Source organism: Podarcis erhardii, assembly GCF_964252035.2.
Source record: "Podarcis erhardii genome assembly, chromosome: 3".
Taxonomy (NCBI): Eukaryota; Metazoa; Chordata; class Lepidosauria; order Squamata; family Lacertidae; genus Podarcis; species Podarcis erhardii.
The window spans coordinates 109,821,026-109,841,465 of record NC_138507.1 but is presented as its reverse complement, the minus strand read 5'-3'; the positions used below and the strand labels follow the sequence as shown (position 1 = coordinate 109,841,465).

Sequence of the window (20,440 nt, the reverse complement as noted above, 5' to 3'; positions counted from 1 at the left end):
GGGCTTGCAGATCGGAATATTGGCGGTTTGAATCCCCACAACGAGGTGAGCTCCGGTTGCTCTGTCCCAGCTCCTGCCAACCTAGCAGTTTGAAAACACACTAGTGTGAGTAGATAAATAGGTACCGCTCCAGCAGGAAGGTAAATGGTGTGTCTGTGCATTCTGGTTTCCGTCCCGGTGTCCTGTTGCACTGGAAGTGGTTTAGTCCTGCTGGCCACGTGACCTGGAAAGCTGTCTGTGGACAAACGCCGGCTCCCTCGTCCTGAAAGCGAGATGAGCACCAAAACCCCATAGTCGCCTTTGACTGGACTTAACCATCCAGGGGTCCTTTACCATGTCCATCCCAAGTGCATGTGGTTGGCCAACAGGATGCCGGTCAAGATGGTCATTGTCTTGGTCCAGCAGGTTCTTCTTGTGTTTTTATGCCCTCTATTTCAGTGGTGCCTCCTGTGTTGGGGCAGAGCTGTCCTCCCAGCATTGATGCACCATATCTGGATGGCACTAGGGTGGAGCCAGTTGGGTCGCAAGCTTGGAGCTGCCTGGGACACACTGGTAGAGCCAGTCCAGCTCCCCTGCTCCCCAGTCCCATCCTTACTGCCTCATTCCAGTGCCACCCAGATAAGCTACATCGATGCCAATATCAGAAGGGTGGCACTGCTCCACCACAACAGGAGCTACTGGTATGTTTTCTATTTTTGCTTTGACGTTCCTATCGTTTTCAGCGGAGGTAGCGTTTTCCATGCCATTTGTTAGCTATGCATAATAAAGCCAAGAAGAATAAAAATAAAATGGTTTGCTAGCTTTTTAAGCAGCCCCCCTTTCCTTTTAATGCAGCAATAAATGGGGTCATCGAAAGCCCTGGTCGAGAGAAAAAAAAGCAGCGTAGCGTTAAGGAATTTCAGCAAAATAAATTGAATTTATTATTATTATTATTATTTTGTTCCATCACCAGCTATCCGAAGCCTTAAGTTATAGCAGCAGTAATTTGCAAGCCTTATCTCCGTGTAGTAAGCTGCAGACATTGTGTAGCCAGTGATAGGGCACCTCCATGCTTGTACTCAGCTACATACTTGAGAGCTACAATGAAGATCAGAGATATTTTCCTAAGCTATTGCTATAGCAACATTGTAAGAATTTCCAAGGTCTTTCCCCCTCAGGTTCACACCTGCAGTTCCTTTCAATTATTGAAACAAGATGCATACCCATGTTGAAATCCGGTGTAGTGATACAGTTAGAAGCCAAAGAATTGCTTTTTGTCTTTGTTCACGTGTGTGTGTGTGTGTGTGTGTGTGTGAGAGAGAGAGAGAGAGAGAGAGAGAGAGAGAGGGGGGAGGGAGGGAGGGAGGGAGGGAGGGAAGGAGGGAGGGAGGGAAGGAGGGAACAACAAAAACAAAACAAAAACAGATTCACAAAAATATTGTTGTTCAAACTGAATTTTCTTTTTATGGAGAATCTGATTTTAATTGGCCAAAGACACAATGAGCACATCCGAGCACAAGTGCTAAATCCCTCTTCCCTGGGAACCCTGGGAGTTGTAGTCCTGCAAGGGTGATAGCAGGAGTCTCCTAACAATTCTCCGTGTAGAAGCATAGAATTATAGTGCTGGAAGGGACCCCAAGGGTGATCTAGTCCAACCTTCTGCAATGCAGGAATCTCAACTAAAGCACCCATGACAGGTGGCTATCTAACGTCTACTTTTAAACAAAGGAGGGTCCACAAGCTCTCAAGAGATTCCATTCCACTGTCTAACAGCTCTATGGCAAGCAATGGTTTCCAGAATTCTTTGGGGGAAACAGAGCCAAATTGCCCCGTTCATTAGGAGCACAGTTGCCCTGTTGCAAGAGTGAGAGAAAGGAAAAAGCAATACTTTGTGGGAGGGAAAATGCACCCCATGGAAGACAGGTAGCCTTTTTTTTTTGGAATTCATTTTCTAGCAGTTACTTAATTAGTGGGGAAATGGCATTTCACGGGGATGGGGATGTCAGGAGCTCATCCTACACTTGAGTAGGACCCTGGCAGAGACACATGCCCGACTGGCCTGTTCTCTTCCTCCTGGTCAATTGTTTGGGAGCTTCAAAAGCTTTCTTCAGCCCAAACATCACAGAGACCGTTGCCAACAGACATTGGCACACTTAGGGATACGCAGAGTCTTCGCAGTTTGCGTAACAGACCTCAGCAACTCAGTATTTTGGCTAATCTACTTTATCTACATATAAACACACACGGAGCACTGCAACATGGCTCCCTCTCTCTCTAGCATCAGACAGCAAAGAGAAAAAGGACAAAGGACAATAGTCCCACTTCACGGAATACAGTAACCCAAACATCCTGTCTCCGTCATTTCCCACTCTGTGGAGTCAAAACATACACCGTCATGTGATAGACAAAAATCCCATGACTGCAATCACGGAGCAGGAATTCTAACACCTGTGACTCTCCAGATGTTTGCAGTTTGCAGTTATTTTAATTTATTGCTTTTCCTCTAGGGAGATTAAGGTGACATGCACATGTCTTCCCCCTCCCCAATGACCTTATGAAGAGAGTTAGGCTAAGAGCTGAGGAACAGCCCAAAGTCAAGCTTCGTGGCTGAGTGAGAATTTGAACGCTGGTCTCCTGTATGCCAGTCCAGCACTCAAACCACTAACACCATACTGACTCTGATATGTTGGACTCCCATCACAGGGCTGGCCCAATACATTTTGCCGCCTGAGGCAAACCACAAAATGGTGCCACCCTCCCCGCCAGGGAAGAAGGGGTGAGTGGAGATCTACAACAGGAACAAGGGGGAATAAAGATCTACATAAGGATCCCCTGTGGATCCTGCCACATAAGGCAATTGCCTCACCTTGCCTCATTTATGGGCCGGCCCTGATCAACTATATTGCCTAGAGCTGATTGGAGATGGATTGACACAAAGTTATTTTCCCCACCAAGGAGGCTTAGAACCTATTGTGGTCTTGTAGCATGCTTCTAGGGGCAAAACTGTTTCACTGCAAAGGTCATATGGAACAGATTTTAGCTAAGTAGGACCTCAAATTAGCTTTCCAAATAACCAATTTGAAATGCAGCTTAATTCTTTGTTGTTGTTGTTGTTTTTAAAAAAAAGAATTGAAAGAGGAGAGCTGTTCGGATGAAATAAAATCCTGATTACACTAACACCTGGATGAAAACTTTCCAGCAGCAGAAGCTGTTTCATCAAATATGTGTTTTACCAAAGCAGTAGGCCTAATGAAGCTTGTGCTTCTAATTGGGAAGCAATTAAAGGCAGCCTCCATTTCAGTGCATGTGTGCCTAATTCCCATTAACTTTAATGGGAATTGCGCATGCCAAATGAATGGGCACCAAACACTCCCTGTGTACAAATGTTTCTAAGTATATGGCTCAATACGTACAGCAGACCGGCCATCGATCAGTTTTTATTAAATAGGCACCGTTCAGAGCTATCAAAATCAATGGGGAAATTGCTAGCAAGTGTCAGAATGATACGCGAATTACACCCTTCGCAAAGTGGGTGTTTGGGAAATTGTAGATGCAATGTCGTGAAGTTCTTGACTTCATCCTCACCTTTCCTTTTTCCTTCCTCATTCCTTTCTCCCACACTTCCAAACAAAGGAAAAAGGAAACCATGGGAGTATTGATGAAGATAACTGTTGTGGAGCTTTGGCAATGCTAGAGGTGCTACTTTGGAGGTGCCCATTATCGTGTAATAAGAAACACAGGAAGATGTTGTATGCACAATCAGACCAGTGATCCATCTAGCTCAGTATTGTCTACCATTTCTATGTGGAAAGTGGAAAGAACCTGGTAGACATCAGGAAAGTTGTCATGGAGTGATAAACCATCGTTTAGTGTTACAAGGAAGAGCTGCAGTGGGCCTCAGGCTTGCACACTTTCTCCTTTTCCCTCCCCGGACTCAACCACAAGGAAGAGATCTGAAGCTTTTCCTTTAGATTAACCACAGTCTTCCATTACATCCAAACCCTAACATGTGGTTAACACTAAGCATGGTTTGTTGAAACAAGCCAGCTTCTTAAACTATAGTTTGGAGTTTGCTCTACTTCAGCAAACCACAGTTTAGATTAAGCAAAAGCAGTTAGGTTCAGATGACACAGTTTTGTTTGTTTAGTCGTTTAGTCGTGTCCGACTCTTCGTGACCCCATGGACCAGAGCACGCCAGGCATTCCTGTCTTCCACTGCCTCCCACAGTTTAGTCAAACTCATGTTGGTAGCTTCAAGAACACTGTCCAACCATCTCGTCCTCCGTTGTCCCCTTCTCCTTGTGCCCTCCATCTTTCCCAACATCAGGGTCTTTTCCAGGGAGTCTTCTCTTCTCATGAGGTGGCCAAAGTATTGGAGCCTCAGCTTCACAATCTGTCCTTCCAGTGAGCACTCAGGGCTGATTTCCTTCAGAATGGATGTGTTTGATCTTCTTGCAGTCCATGGGACTCTCAAGAGTCTCCTCCAACACCATAATTCAAATGCATCAATTCTTCGGCGATCAGCCATCTTTAAGGTCCAGCTTTCACTTCCATACATCACTACTGGGAAAACCATAGCTTTAACTATATGGACCTTTGTTGGCAAGGTGATGTCTCTGCTTTTTAAGATGCTGTCTAGATGATGACACAGTAAGGCGTGGTTAATCTAGGCTGGAAGCAGAAGCTTCCTCATGCCCATACCCAGAGCTTTTTTTTTCAGTGGGAACTTTCTGGAACTAAGTTCCAGCAACTCTCAAGTGGGTGCCAGTTCCCTTATAATAGAACTAGGGAGATGTTCATGGTGAGTTCTGGCACCTCTTTTTCTAGAAAAATAGCACTGTCCATACCAGAGCATGGCAGGGAAAGGAAGAACATACAAGCCTTAGGCCACGCATAGGCACACTTGGCCCTCCAGATGTTTTGGGACTACAACTCCCATCAACTCTGACCACTGGTCCTGTTAGCTAGGGATGATGGGAGTTGTAGTCCCAAAACATCTGGGGTGTCGAGTTTACCTATGCCTGCTTTAAGCTCAACTTGGATCATTCCTGTAATGCTAGACTATGTTTTAGCATCACATCCAAACCACTCCATGCTCTCTCTTAAATAATGCTATTATTTTCACCCTTCTGACATAATTCCAAGGCTCATTTTCATTTGGAGTAAAAACAAGCGCTTTGGTTTTAAATTCCCATTTAGGTTTCCTTAGTTTGAACACATTAATCACTGCAACGTGTGCATTTTAAATAACTCTGAGGTGTAGGGCCAATTCCAAGAAAAAACAAATGAGCGCTCAGATTTCTGAAGGGGATTTCTGAGATGAAGAGAAAGCTGCTTTGCACATTAATCAGCCTAACACGGTTTCCTTCTGCTGCCGCCGAAGAAATGGAACATGGCCCAGATTCATAAGCAAGGCATCTTTAATGAGCAGCAAGGGCCACATCGGAAAAACCATTGCTACTGGATATTAGAAAATATCAAGGGGCTTCACCATAAAATAAGAATCTCTGAGGAAGGTCCAGTCCAATGCATGTTTTCCATTTTTGATTGATGAGGACAAAGGCCCTCTTCTGATGAAATTCTCCCCAATTACACCCAGCTGGATCACTTTCTCCCAGTGTGTAAGAAAAAAAAAAACACTTTATAAACAAAACCCTTTATTCCAAATGACTTGAGGAATGGGGAGGAGGTAGAGGTTAGTTGATGTCAAGGAGATGCCAGGCAAGTGCAGGTCATCCACAGGGAAGGAAAGAGCTTGAGACGCGAAATGCAATTAGCTTTAATTCACAGAAAGTAGCAGCACAGAAGAGTTCCTCTAGCTCGACTTACTCAGCTTGAGACTCAGCTTGCTGAAACTGACCACTTTCCCCTCTTGACTCAACTCTGGATCCCTCCCCAGCAGACAAAGACTGGGGCGAGGTGGTGGGCTCCCTTTCTGGGCCTGTCTGGCTGGTTGCTCAGCAGTATGCAGAGCTCTCCTCAAGTGGGGTATTAGAGAGGAAAGAGAGCCAGCAGCACTGGGACTGTCCTGATTCTGGGTATCAGGGGCCACCTGTGACTCCTCTCTGAGTCTGTGGTCACACTGTGACTCTCAGCCTCTAGCCCTGTCCTGGAAGGTTCTCCTTCTTCTGATATCCCTCACAGTTGATGTTTTACAGCCAGGGTTGTGTGTGTGTGTGTGTTTACTTGCTCTGGATCTTTTGTTTTGTCCCAGGTTTTAAGACTGCAATTATAACACATTTATTGCAATTTCTGATGGAGATTGCTGTTCAACCATGGAACAGACTCCCTTGGAAGGTGGTGGACTCCCCTTCCTTGGAGCTTTCTAAGCAGAGGTTGGATGGCCACCTGTCACGGATGCTTTAGTTGAAAGTCCTGTGTTGATTGCGGTTGGACTAGACGGCCCTCAGAGTCCCTTCCAACTCTACAGTTCCATGATACCATGAGATTATGGTTTCCATTAGATGCCCCAAGGACACTTGTCACGCCATGTGCTGGTTTCTCTGCTTTAACGTGTGGCACAACCAATGTGTCACCAGGATCTCTGTGTGGTCACCTATTTAGATAACCCTTATAGCACTTTAGTAGTCAGGGCTCCTCTCCCCTCAAGAATCATGGGAACTGTAGTTTGTTAAGGGTGCAGAATTTCATGGCTCATTGGCAATGGCAATTATTATTAGTAGTAGTAATTATTATTATTATCATCATCATCATTATTATCAATTTATTTTATACCCTGCCCATCTGGCTGGGTTTCCCAACAGAGGACTAAAAATAGAATAAAACTTCAAACATTAAAAACTTCCCTAAACAGGGCTGTCTTCAGGTGTCTTCTAAAAGTCAGATCATTGTTTATTTCCTTGACATCTGATGGGAGGGCGTTTCACAGGGCGGGCACCACTACCAAGAAGGCCCTCTGTCTGGTTCCCTGAAGTGTCTTGCGAGGAGGGAACTGCCAGAAGGCCCTTGGAGTTGGACCACCCTCAGTGCAGAATGATGGGGTGGAAAGAGAGACAGAGAAAGTTGCATTAATTTCCACTTGTGGCCTAACGTGTTAAGTGGCCGGGGAGTGAGAAGGCAGTCTTGGCTGGTTTTCTAGGCGGGAGGCCCTCTCAAATTCCTGCACTTAAGGAAGAAATATAATACTGATAATTTTCTCATTATGGTAATGTTCCTTCAAGAGAATGAAATACCTTTCATATGTTAAAAGACCTCAGCCATGGTGCTCTAGGTCGGGGGTGGGAAACCCTTTTCAGCTGAAGGGTCAGGTTCCCTTCTAAGCTAATATCTTGGGTGGGGTGGGGGAACCTGCCAGTGACGGTTGGAGCCAGAAGCAAAGGTGGGTCAATATTACCTTTTTCTCCTTCCAGCCAAGTGAAAGTCATTATCAGGGACCTGTTCCAGGGTGGATGGAATAGTCAAAGAAAGTGTGAAGCCAGGGAGGGAGAGGGCAAATTCCTGCGTCCTTGTTCCCCTCCCCACCCCACCACTGCCCTCACCCCACAGCCTGAGGCTGGTTGATTGATGCATGGCGTTGTTAATAATAATAATAATAATAATAATAATAATAATAATAATAATAATTTATACCCCACCCGTCTGGCTGAGTTTCCCCAGCCACTCTGGGTGGCTCCCAATTGAATATTAAAAACAATACAGCATCAAATATTAAAAACTTCCCTAAACAGGGCTGCCTTCAGATGTCTGTTAAAAACAGGATAGTTGCTTATTTCCTTCACATCTGAAGGGAGGGTGTTCCACAGGGTGGGCACCACTACCAAGAAGGCCCCTGTCTGGTTCCCTGTAACCTCACTTCTCGCAATGAGGGAACTGCCAGAAGACCCTCGGCGCTGGATCTCAGTGTCCGGGCTGGTCAACACCAACACTTTGAGTTGTGCTCAGAAACGTACTGGGAGCCAATGCAGATCTCTCAGGGCCAGTGTTATGTGATCCTGGTGGCCACTCCCAGTCGCCAGTCTAGCTGCTGCATTCTGGATTAATTGCAGTTTCCGGGTCACCTTCAAAGGTAGCCCCACGTAGAGTGCATTGCAGTAGTCCAAGTGGGAGATAACCAGAGCATGCACCACTCTGGCAAGGCAGTCTGCGGGCAGGTAGGGACTCAGCCTGCGTACCAGATGGAGCTGGTAGACAGCCGCCCTGGACACAGAATTAACCTGCACTTCCATGGACAGCTGTGAGTTGCACAGTTGCCCTGCACAGTTGCCCCATTCAGGACCAGGGCACCCCCACCCTCACCCACCTCCTGTTCTCCCAAAACAGTGCTTCTGTTTTGTCAGGATTCAACCTCAATCTGTTAGCTGCCATCCATCCTCCAACCGCCTCCAGGCACTCACACAGGACATTCACCGCTTTCACTGGTTCTGATTTAAAAGAGAAGTAGAGTTGGGTGTCATCTGCATACTGATACCCAGCCCAAACCCCCTGATAATCTCTCCCAGTGGCTTCCTCTAGATATTAAAGAGCATGGGGGAGAGGATGGAACCCTGAGGCACCCCACAAGTGAGAGCCCACCACAATGAGCTTTGTCCAAAGCGGCTTACAGCAAACATTGGAAACACCGAAATAACCCAATTGTACAAAATAAAGAGCATGGAGCATGTCAGTAAATCCAAAAATGACAAAACAGCAGCGATTCTAACATACATAGAATAAATTCAATATTACAAAAAAAAGCAGCAATCTATTTTACTTTCATTCATTTGTTTATTCGATTTGCACCTAAATGCAAAGCAAATCAGGTGTTATCTGACCAGGAAGTTTCTGTTGCTGGTCTTTCTGCACTCCCAGAATGCAGTTCAGAGGGAAGGGGTCCTATTTTGCCAGGCTGGCTCCCGTATCCTTACTATGGAGGAGGCTGGCAGTAGCAAAAGGCAAGCTTTTGGAAAGGCAATGATAACCAGTCTCTTCCCCCAGCCTCCTGGAACCACCAGCTTCCAGTTCAGGTCTTGTTGTACTTCTCCATCTCTACTCTAGGAAATAATTTCGGACTTAACTAATGCTATGCCTTGAATTGAGCTTTATTTTCCCCGAACCTTTCTTCCCCTGTTAAGGTGACCCGTCTCTTTCTCAAATTGCTTCAGAATTTTTTTTGGGGGGTGGGGGGTGGGATGCAGGTGGCGCTGTGGTCTAAACCACTGAGCCTAGACCTTGCCGATCAGAAGGTCGGTGGTTCGAATCCCCATGACGGGTGAGCTCCCGTTGCTCAGTCCCTGCTCCTGCCAACCTAGCAGCTCGAAAGCACGTCAAAGTGCAAGTAGATCAATAGGTACTGCTCCGGTGGGAAGGTAAACGGCGTTTCCGTGCGCTGCTCTGGTTCGCTGGCCACATGACCCGGAAGCTGTACGCCGGCTCCCTCGGTCAATAAAGCGAGATGAGCGCCACAACCCCAGAGTCGTCTGCGACTGGACCTAACGATCAGGGGTCTCTTTACCTTTACTTTACGGGGTTGGGCTGCTTTTCTTGGGTGTGGGTGTTGCACACATATTTATTTTCATTCAATGGGACTCCAGTGCCTCAACTTGGAATGAGAGAGGAATCGGGGAGTGCTGGCATCTAGCGCCACAAGTTAAGGCCTGTTTCTTTACCCCCCCTCCCCCAATCTTGTTGGGGGATGGGCAGGTGGTTTATTGCTCGGAAGAAGCTTATAAGCTCCAGGGAGAGGGAAGCCGAAGAATAGGATTGATTAATGTGACATATTTGAGTTTTCTTTCTACTACTGTCTCAACAGACAGTCAGAGAGATCAGCTTCACACACAGTAAATTAAATTTAAATTACACAGTCTTGGCGAGAAAATTGCTCAGTTAATCTAGCCTCCTGAAATGAAATTTTAGGGTTTTGCTTCCCCCCCCCCACTCCCCACATGAACTCCATCCTAATTTTTCACACCCTGTTGGTTTCTTCTAGAAATCCCATCAGTTTGGGTTATTTTCTTTTATTCTCCCTCTACCTCTCTCTCTCTCTTTCTTTTTAAAGCCAGGTATTCATTTTCAGCAAGTTTATCTTACGGCTCAGGAATGTAATATGCCTGGCCTCAAACAGGAAGAAGTAACCAAAAAGATTTAAGCTGCTTCTCTTATTTTAAATATTTATTTTTGATGGAGAAGAGACATGTGGGGGTGGGGGGAGGGGAGGAACCAGCAAAGAGAGGCCAGAAGCCTGCAATATATACATATATAACATCAAAGTGGGGTTAATAATTTTTTTAAGCAATTGGCAGGTCGTAGGCACCACAAAATGCCCATTTAACAGAAGAACAACTGGTAATGCCAAGTACCTTTTGGCTAGTCATTATCTCTCAGCCTGACCTACCTCACAAGGCCGTTGTGAGGATAACACACGGTGCAGGAGGTTGCCATGCGTTGGAAAGGCAGCATATAAGTATTTTATTTATTTATTACATTTAATATCCCACTTTTCTCCCAAGGTGCTGTCCATACTTCTCCTCTTCCCCTCCTCCATTTCACCCTCACAACAACCCTGTGAGGTAGGTTCATCCAAGAGTGAGATACTGTCTCAAGGTAAGCTTCCATGGCTGAGTGGGGATTTGGTCTCCCAGGTCCTAGTCCAAAACACTGCACCACACTGGCTCTCAGCGTGGCGTAGTAAATGAATAATCATAAAGAGTAAACAATTAGCCATAAATAAGATCAGTAGATAAATTGTTGTTGGCATCTGTCGGTCTTGAGAGGCAATAGAAGAGTGCAATATACTATGATGCTGCATGTTTTAGTTGGATCAGAGACTGGATTACATTAGATAATAATGATATTTTAGACTTAGAGGGATGGAACAACAGATATGGCTGGCATGCCCATCTAATTTACAGCAAAGTGGAGGTGCACAAATAAGAAGAGTGCAACCTTTCATGTTTGTCATCGTCGTGTCCAAGGATAAGTCTTGAAACTCTTACACTTGAGTAATGGCCAGATTCCAAGTCTGGAGTTCTGTGTTGTCTTCCAGCCTTTATTAAGCCTAATCTTCAAGAAAGCCAGAAAAGTTTCATCACTGAGAACTTCCTTGCTCCCTACTCTATGTTCCACTGTTCGGCAGTGGAATGGTGGTGGACTCTCCTTCCTTGGAGGTTTTTAAGCAGAGGTTGGATGGCCATCTGTCATGGATTCTTTAGTTGAGATCCCTGCACTGCTGGGAGTTGGACCGGATGACCCTTGGAGTCCCTTGCGACTCTACGATTCTATTATTCTATGTCTGTATGTTACAGATATGTGTTGTGCCTTATTCACACATATATTACGTACCAAAAAAAAAAAGTAAGAATGCTTTAAATGCCCCTGTGCAAAAAGAAAGGAGACTGCAGTGAATGGAAATCAGCTTGGAACACAAGCCTTTCTTATTTAACTCTTTAAAAGAAAAATCCAAGAGGGTTTGATGCTAATGTGAAGATGGATTTGCCCAGTCACCCAAAAGGCACTCTAATCCAAGCATGTGTTGTTACGATTATTTCGCTCTGTATGTCATCTCATTACAAGCTGCTGGCAAAGACAGAGGTTCTCCTTTGCCTTTTAAATCCCCCTTTAATGAAAACTCAGAACAGCTGCCCAGCAAATTATGGGCGTTTATCATGGGTGCTACTAACAGCGACCAAAATTCTTTTTTTTTTGCCAAGCAGATTTTCCTTCCATCTTTCACCTATCAGTTTTGGGGGGTTTTTAAAAGGAGGGTGGAGTGGAATTGAAGCATGGGGGAATGACTGCTGTCAGCAACATTGACATTGCCGGCTGGAACATATTTTCTTCTTACTTAAAGTTGAGGAGGTGTCAGATTCATCCTCAACTTCTTTTGAATGCCATGCATAGATTAGAATCAGCAAAAAGACCAGGGAGGCAGAACATTAGGAGGAACATCCTAATGGTGAGGGCTGTATGGGTGGCACTGTGGTCTAAACCACTGAGCCACTTGGGCATGTTGATCAGAAGGTTGGTGGTTCGGATCCCTGTGACAGGGTGAGCTTCTGTTGCTCTGTCCCAGCTCCTGCCAACCTAGCAGTTCAAAAGCACACCAGTGCAAGTAGATAAATCGATACTGCTGTGGCGGGAAGGTAAACATCGTTTCTGTGCGCTCTGGTTCCATCATGGCATCCCATTATGCCAGAAGTGGTTTAGACATGTTGGCCACATGACCCAGAAAGCTGTCTGTGGACAAACGCTGGCTCCCTTGGCCAGAAAAGTGAGATGAGCAGCGCACCCCATAGTCACCTTTGACTGGACTTAACCGTCCAGGACGCCTTTACCTTTACCTAGTGGAGCAGCCTGCCTCAAGAGGTGGCAGGATCTTTCCCCCCCAACAACCAGGTACAAACACTTGTCTCTTGCTTCCCTCCCTAGCCTACCTTCCCTTTATTGTCTCTCCACCATAAAAATGTAAATTACAAGTTCCTAGGGCAAGGATCCAATCTCTCCCCCACCTTCTTCTTCTTTTTTGCTGGTTCCTCAGTAAAGTACCGTGTACATTGAAGATGTGATGTAAACCACTATTCTCATCAAGATAATGTGTTTCTAGAATTGGCAGCCTGGTCTGCGGTTGCTCAGCACTGTTTCCACACGCCGCTGAGCTGAGCCCCGGCTGAGAAAAGGCATTAAGTCTGGATTCCCCGCTTCTGTGCGTGTGCAATTGCACCTGCTTTTCTTATTGTTTGTCTTGGCTCGGAACCGAAGTGCCCTGCTAGGTTGTGAACTCTGAAGTTCCCCTTTCCAATGGTAGCTTTCCGTCTCCACTTGAGAATTTGCTTTCAGGATCCAGGAGGCAGCACTGGTGACTTGGGCAGAAGGGAGCCCAAGCAGTAGGTGGAGCCAGAGCTGATGTTGTGTCAGAGCCAAGTATTCTAGTCTTGTCTCCATCTGTCTGCTGAGTTCTGCAACACAGGGCCACGCAAAGGAGCAGGGAGCTGGGGGCCAGGGTCACCCTGCCTGGTTGCGCATAAGATGCTAGGCAGTTAGAAGCTGCCTGAGGCCAGTGGGGCTCTATTTGACCTAACCAATTAGCCACCACTGCCAGGGAGAGATCCTGCAGCAATGGTCATCTCTGATTCGTCTCTGATGGTCATCTCCACCCCCATCGTTCTGCCCGGACACTGAGGTCCAGCACCGAGGGCCTTCTGGCGGTTCCCTCACTGTGAGAAGCCAAGTTACAGGGAACCAGGCAGAGGAGCTTCTTGGTAGTGGCACCTGCCCTGTGGAACGCCCTCCCACCAGATGTCAAAGAGAACAACAACTACCAGACTTTTAGAAGACATCTGAAGGCAGCCCTGTTTAGGGAAGCTTTTAAAGTTTGATGCATTACTGTATTTTAATACCGGTATTTTGCTGAAAGCCACCCAGAGTGGCTGGGGAAGCCCAGCCAGATAGGTGGGGTATAAATAGTAAATTATTATTAGTATTATTATTATTATTATTCAGTGCAAGCAGCTGTAAGCAGGACAAAAGGGGATCAGAAAAATCCTGGTCAATACCTCAAGTTCTTGGGAGCTTTGAGCCTTTGAGCCATTGAGCTTGTGGGTTGGCCAAGAAGAAATCAAAGCCCCCTGAGTCACTGAGATAGGAAGGCAAGCAGTTCCTTCCCCCAGCATCTTCCAGGTTAGGGTCTGATAGAATCAGGTGAGAGAGGAAGTACAGGTGAGATGTTTTGAGAACTGAATCTTTTCCCCCAAGGGGTGGAAAGGAGGAGGAAGAAACAGGTTTGTTAAATGCAGAGGGGTGGGTTGTCCAATCATTGGGGCAGGGGTGTGGGAAGAAGAGGGATGAAGTAGTGAAATGATGCTGAGGAGGAGCACCAAAATTGGAATACAAAGGATTTTGCAGATGGATTTTGCTGTTGTCCCACTGGACCGCTGACATAATCCTTTGTTCACTCTCCAGTAAAAAAAGAAACTGACATCACCATCTAAAAACAACAGCCAAAAGCTTACAGAGTGTTGTGAGTCTCCTACGGTTGTGGATGCCTGCCTGTGCCTGCCAACCTGGGCAGTTTGACAGAGGTGAGCACCTAGTTGGACCGGTTTGATTAATTGAAATGGGCTCTTTCTTTCCTTTGCAGACCACAGATGACATCCTGGTGGCCTCAGCCGAATGTCCCAGCGATGATGAGGACATTGATCCCTGTGAGCCGAGCTCAGGTGGGTTAGGTTAGTCAACTTTTTTATTCCTTTCCTTTTTGTTTTGATTCTTTGCATGCAGCAGGGGGTAAAAGGTGCAACCTCTTTTCAGGAACGACAGAAGAGCAATCTCTCTTTCAACCTGCAGTGTTCTGATGGTGGTAGAGACAGAACTCAAGTCTCTTTCTAGCTCCAGAAGATACTGGATTTGAACCATCAGCATAGTCACATTCCTAGTTTAGAAGACAGAGGATATTTAAGGCTTCATCTCTCCACCTTTCCTTTTGGCACTGCACAACTGCAGTGGGCCATGCGGAGAGACCTGAACATGTTTCTGTGCCAGCACATTTTTAATGTGGACTAGGAACTTTATCATGGTTCCCTGAAGCACTCGCTAAAAAGTGCAACTTAATTGCATTTGAAAATTGATTCCAGAAAAATGCATCTTTAAGATTACATTTTATTTTTTTGCTCCAGGCACCATGTTTATTAGGGGTTCTGTGGATGAGGGACCTTCATATATAAAAACAGAGATTCGGTAGGGCATGAACTTTGGGTAACTCCCAAACCACCTGCATTCAACTGAACATACAACAGCCTGACAAATTGCCAGTGAAATCTTCAAGGATGAAACAGTTAAAAAAAAAAATTGTGGCTGGTGTGGCTACATTCTAAAACTCTAATAAGGAACACATTGCTCCTGTGTAGACACTAAGAGTTGCAGATTTCTTTGTATAGATGTCTTTATCTATGTTTGTGACTGTTTCGGCCCAAATTCAACTGTCAACTCAAACTCTTGGTAATCATTCTTTTTTCCACCATCTTTGAAATGCATCTCTTCACCCAACTCATGTCAGAAGCTATTGCATTTGTTACAGAGATGAATCAGCGAAAAATCCACACCATTCTTGTCATCAGGTTGTGGGAAATAAGGCAGAGCAGCAGGACTTGTAGGGCAAGAGAACTGTGACCCAAGTTGAGGGATTTGGATATGATTCTCTGTGACCTTAACAGGAAAATGAGATATTTTTTCATGTTTTCTCATAACAGTGAAGACTATAAACTTTATTGAGACTCCAGGGTCCTTTGGACACTACACATGGTAACACGTGATTTATGCTTTATGCTGAGTCAGGTCAAAGGCCTGGAAACGATGCCTTATGAGGAACGGCTAAGGGAGCTGGGCATGTTTAGCCTGGAGAAGAGGAGGTTAAGGGGTGATATGATAGCCATGTTCAAATATATAAAAGGATGTCACATAGAGGAGGGAGAAAGGTGGTTTTCTGCTGCTCCAGAGAAGCAGACATGGAGCAGTGGATCCAAACTACAAGAAAGAAGATTCCACCTAAACATTAGGAAGAACTTCCTGACAGTAAGAGCTGTTCGACAGTGGAATTTGCTGCCAAGGAGTGTGGTGGAGTCTCCTTCTTTGGAGGTCTTTAAGCAGAGGCTTGACAACCATATGTCAGGAGTGCTCTGATGGTGTTTCCTGCTTGGCAGGGGGTTGGACTCGATGGCCCTTGTGGTCTCTTCCAACTCTATGATTCTATGATTCTAGGTCATTGCTTTTACAACCCAAAATGAAGACATCAGTCAACAGATGTGGTTTAAGGGTCGTAACATTATCTCTAGAAGGGGGCTGTCAGTGGCCACTAGCCATGATGGGTATACTCTGTCGGAATCTACACACACATTTTTTAAAAGCTATGAAAATGCTTTTTATTTTTTTTAAAAAAAAAAGTTTTGAAAAAACACATTGGATTTGGCATAGCTCACTGTCGCCACCTAGTGTCACATTTGTATATTGCACTTTACAACGCATTTAAAACATCTTATTTGCAGCTGTATAGCTGAGTCCTCTGACTCCATGCTCAAAGGTAGTATGCCTCTGCCAGAAATGGCAGGAGGGGAGAGTGCTGTTGTGCTCAGGTCCTCTGTGCGAGTTTCTCAAAGACATCTGCTTGGCCACTGAGAGAGCAGGTTGCTGGGCTGGATGGGCCATTAGCCGGATCCATCATCCTCTCCTGATGTTCTTATGCGATTCGTGCCAAAAAAACAGGATGCATCGCAATTGTTTGAGGGAAGAAAGAGTGAAGTGCAGGCCTATCGATGTGCTTTGGCCATGATAGTGGAATGGAATCTCCCTGCTGAATGGTGGCCTCACTCTGAATGCTATTGCTGGGAGGTGGGGAGGACAACAGCTATGGGGTGATATTGTCCTCATGCTCTGCTTCCCAGGAGCATCTGACTGTAGGAACGGGATGCTGGTCCAGGAGAGCTCCTCCTTATATTCTTACCTTCCAAAGTGTAGTTCGGCAGGGCTTCTTTTCCACCCTGGTTGAAACGCAACATCCGAAACATTGCTTCTTAGCTGCGATATCACATTCTTCGGCAAACCTACCAAAAACGCATGCATGTTTGTAAATATCTGTGATTGGCTATCAATATGATATGATGGCGACATTCCCTGCTAAGGGTGAATCTAATGATTCATGGCTTCAAACTCTGGGATTCAAAAGTAGAAGCCCTAGTGGCAGTAAGATAAATGCTGCGAGTTTGGGGTTCCACAGAACTCTTCCTCAGGCAAGAATTCAGCCAGAACAGGTCTGTGGAACCTGAAAACCAGTTGCCCTGCTCCACTGACACAACTGACATAATGAAAAGAATAATTTGGCTTCTTGTTTGACCTTCTTTTGGAGTGACCAGGTAACCTACCTATCTATCTATCTATCTATCTATCTATCTATCTATCTATCTATCTATCTTCCTTCCTTCCTTCCTTCCTTCCTTCCTTCCTTCCTTCCTTCCCTTACTAAGGGACATTTGAATCCATGAAATTTACTGTAAAACCATGAGAGCTGGCAACATGTAATGGGTTTTTTAATCCTTGTCCTTTGGCTCTTCTGCTACGTTTGTAATATTTGGCTCTCCCTCAGCTTTGCACTGGCCACAACATCTATTTGTGACCAGACCTTTCTGCATCTGTTGCAGATGAATTGCCATTTCTTGAACAATAATTCTGAAGTTCTGACAATGCAAAAATTATTGATTTGGTTTCGTGTGTTGTTGTTGTTTTTAAAAAAGGAAGGTTCTATGACAAATCAATGTGGGCCACCTGTAAAACATATCACATATTTAAGACTCACACAAAAATAATATGTAAACACCAATATTCTCCAGTTCATACCCTTGACTAGCAAGGAATCCCAGGGTGAATCTTAAGCTGCTCTCTAAATGCAACACACTTCTGCCCCTTTCTCAGCACACTGTGGCAGACCAGTCTATTATTTACCCATTTTGGAATTAGCGCCTTAATTGTCTGTTGTAGATGTGAGAACTCTTCTATTTGTGGGCTCATGCAGAAAAGAAGCAGTGCTCATTTCTCATCGATACTCAACCATTTCCTCAAGTACTGACAGTTTCCTCCCCAGAGTTAAAAGCCATCCTGAATCTTCCAGAAATACTGGCTTCATCTTTTTTGGGTAGCTTTAATGAGCTCAGGTTTTCTGCACAACTGACCCTCAATGGTGTCTCGTAGGAGAGCAGGCTTAACAATGGATGAAGCAGATATTTCTGGTGTATACTCCCCAGAGCGCCTGAAAAGAACTTTAGCTCTGTTATTTCTCCACGAAGGGAATTCTAGAGCTGGTACAATGATTATAAGGAAGTGGTTAGTGACTCACAGGATAATGTAGCCCGATTTTATGAGCCAGTGTCCTGGAAAGTCTGTAGGGTAGGGCACAGGCCCATTCTGCCGACATGAGAAGATACCTAGGTAGGACTCAATGTAGGAGAAAGCAGACCTTACATTTCTGAGACTCAGAGCAAAGGTGGGGAACCTTAGGACTCTCCCCAGAGCACAACCCTCACCAGCCTTGCATCACAGCCACTACAAGTGCTTTTGCCAGGCTGAAATGTACCCTTTGAACTCTGTTAAGGCATCTTGTTTCCCTGATTGGAGGATACTGAGTGGATGGAAACTATCCTACTGTACAAAGGTAGAATTTGCATTGAATGCACAGTGAACTTCACTGCTGCCTGCCTGCGTTGTGCTGGCCAGGAAGCCATGTTGTATCGCCAGCTCAGATTGCCTTGATTAGCTGAGAGGCAGGCGGTTTAAGGAAGCCTGCTTCTCAGCCGATCAAGACCCCCACCTCTGGCTCGCACAAGCCAAAGGCAGAGCAATGGCTTCTTTAAACTGCTCCACTGCCTGCCGCTCAGTTGACCAAGCCCCCATACAGCTCCTGCTGATGGGAGCCAGAGAGGTCTGGGTGCTTAGCTCAGGTCTGTGAACTGGGCAAACCCACACACCACTCTGGCTCGTGTGCGCAGGAACAGTTGGGGGTAGGGCTGGGCAATTTCAGACATTGCGATATTTAGCTGCAGATATATCACGATGCTGAAAATGGGATGTCGCCCAGTCCTGTTCCCTTTGGGGACTTTAAAAAGGCAAACATCCACACATTGAATCATGCCAGGAACAGACTGTCAGGCAGAGGTTGGCTTCAGTTTATTGGCCTTTGTTCAATTCATTGCTAGGTGCACTAGGTGTGATTTGGTTACCGTATTTTTCGCTCTATAAGACGCACCAGACCACAAGACGCACCTAGTTTTTGGAGGAGGAAAACAAGAAAAAAAATATTCTGAGTCTCAGAAGCCAGAACAACAAGAGGGATCGCTGCGCAGTGAAAGCAGCAATCCCTCTTGCTGTTCTGGCTTCTGGGATAGCTGCGCAGCCTGCATTCAGTCCATAAGACGCACACACATTTCCCCTTACTTTTTAGGAGGGAAAAAGTGAGTCTTATAGAGCAAAAAATACGGTAATTTCCTGACTTTGTCACAAGTCACATCTTCCCATTCATCAATTATCAGTGGGCAGGTGCTGTCTTGACAAGAATTCAAGGCATAACCAAAGAAGGTTGTGCCTTTGTCCACATGCACTTGGGCCAGTGCACAACTCAGAGATGTGTTGCCTTAAGGCTGCATTCAGATGTGGGGCTTATTGTGGAAGCTGGTTTTAATGCTAGCGCTTCCAACCCAGGTTCTAATGTTCCAACACAGAACACAGTGCATTACAGAACGGTGGCATTTTGGTTGGTATGCCTCCACAACATGCTAAGCTTCAAACAGTGGGAAAGAACTGCCCCAGATTTTGTCGCATGAAATTGCAACAGAGCTCCAGTGGTTTCCCAAGCTAATGGGTTTTGTTTTGTTTTGTTTTTTCTGGAAACAAAATGGAAATAAGCACTAAACTTCCATTAGATACCATTAGTTTCCCAAAAGTCATGGGAAAGATCACCTGAAATGCAAAAATTAACATGTAAGGAAACATGCTGAGGACAGAATAAAGTGCTGTCCGAATATACCATCTGTGTGCCGTTGTCTCCACAGGATTTGCTAATAGCATGGACACACCCACACCCACACCAGATTCTGCCTGTGGTCAGAGGTACAAAGTAAAGTGCACAAATATACACTCAGGGCCGGTCCTTTCATTAGGCAAAGTGAGACAACCGCTGCAGTCCACAGATGATTGGCAACAACTCCTGGATGTTCCTTCTAAGCCCCCTGACTAGTCCTCTCCATATTCCTACATAGCCAGTCTTGGCTGCTCTACAAACCTTCTGCCTCAGGCGTACTGGAGCATTATATCCTTTTCTCAGTCTAGAATTAGGATTCCGCTGCAAGTTCAAATGGCTTCCGTATATGGAACGGGGAAGAGCACAATCTTGTTCTCTGCCTCGGGCAACAAAATGTCTTGGGCTGGCCCTACGTCCCCTTGGTCCTACAGTAGCAAAATTGTGGGGAAGCTGTAAGCCAGACTTCACCAAACTGGTGCCCAGCAGATGTTGCTGGCTGGGGCTAATGGGAGTCATAGTTCAGCAATGGCTGGAAAACACCAGCTTGGCAAAGGCTGGCTTGAGTCACATCCCCAAAGTCAATAAGGGCACAATCGGCACACACTAGTCCTGCATTGTAGCGAGGGCTGGACTGGATGGCTTTTGGGGTCCCCTCCAGCTCTTCAGTTTTGTGATCCTATACTCTGCATTTTGATGGCAGTGGCTTGTTCCCCAGCTTTTTAAGCCCACAACAGAGGTGAGGTTCATGCTGGCGATTCCCCCCTTGGTTAGGGTGAGTGCTTGTGGGATCAGTGATTTCAGTGCTGCAGCCAAAACCGACAGTCAGCTAAAAGGTGTGCCTCGACCGCTCTGAAATTGCTGATTTCTAGCTTCTCTATTGATTCTGCTGAATTATTAATCCGGGGCATTGATTTTGAAAAGTGGGGCAGCGGCGGCAGCGGCAGCAGCAGCAGCAGCCGCCTTCCTTGGGAGG

At 45.7% G+C, this 20,440-nt stretch overlaps 1 protein-coding gene across 37 annotated transcripts in view; it reads left to right on the top strand.

Moving 5' to 3' along the window:
- NRXN1 (neurexin 1) overlaps nucleotides 1–20,440 on the top strand; it is a 1,006,781-nt gene that overhangs the window by 966,433 nt on the left and 19,908 nt on the right. For 25 of the 37 annotated variants that reach the window (XM_081854473.1, XM_081854468.1, XM_081854496.1 and 22 more), the window contains one exon: nucleotides 14,050–14,137. In XM_081854473.1, the coding sequence (XP_081710599.1) occupies nucleotides 14,050–14,137 (88 nt within the window). The remainder of the gene's footprint in view (nucleotides 1–14,049; nucleotides 14,138–20,440) is intronic. The other 12 variants (XM_081854480.1, XM_081854477.1, XM_081854478.1 and 9 more) reach the window with 1 other exon arrangement.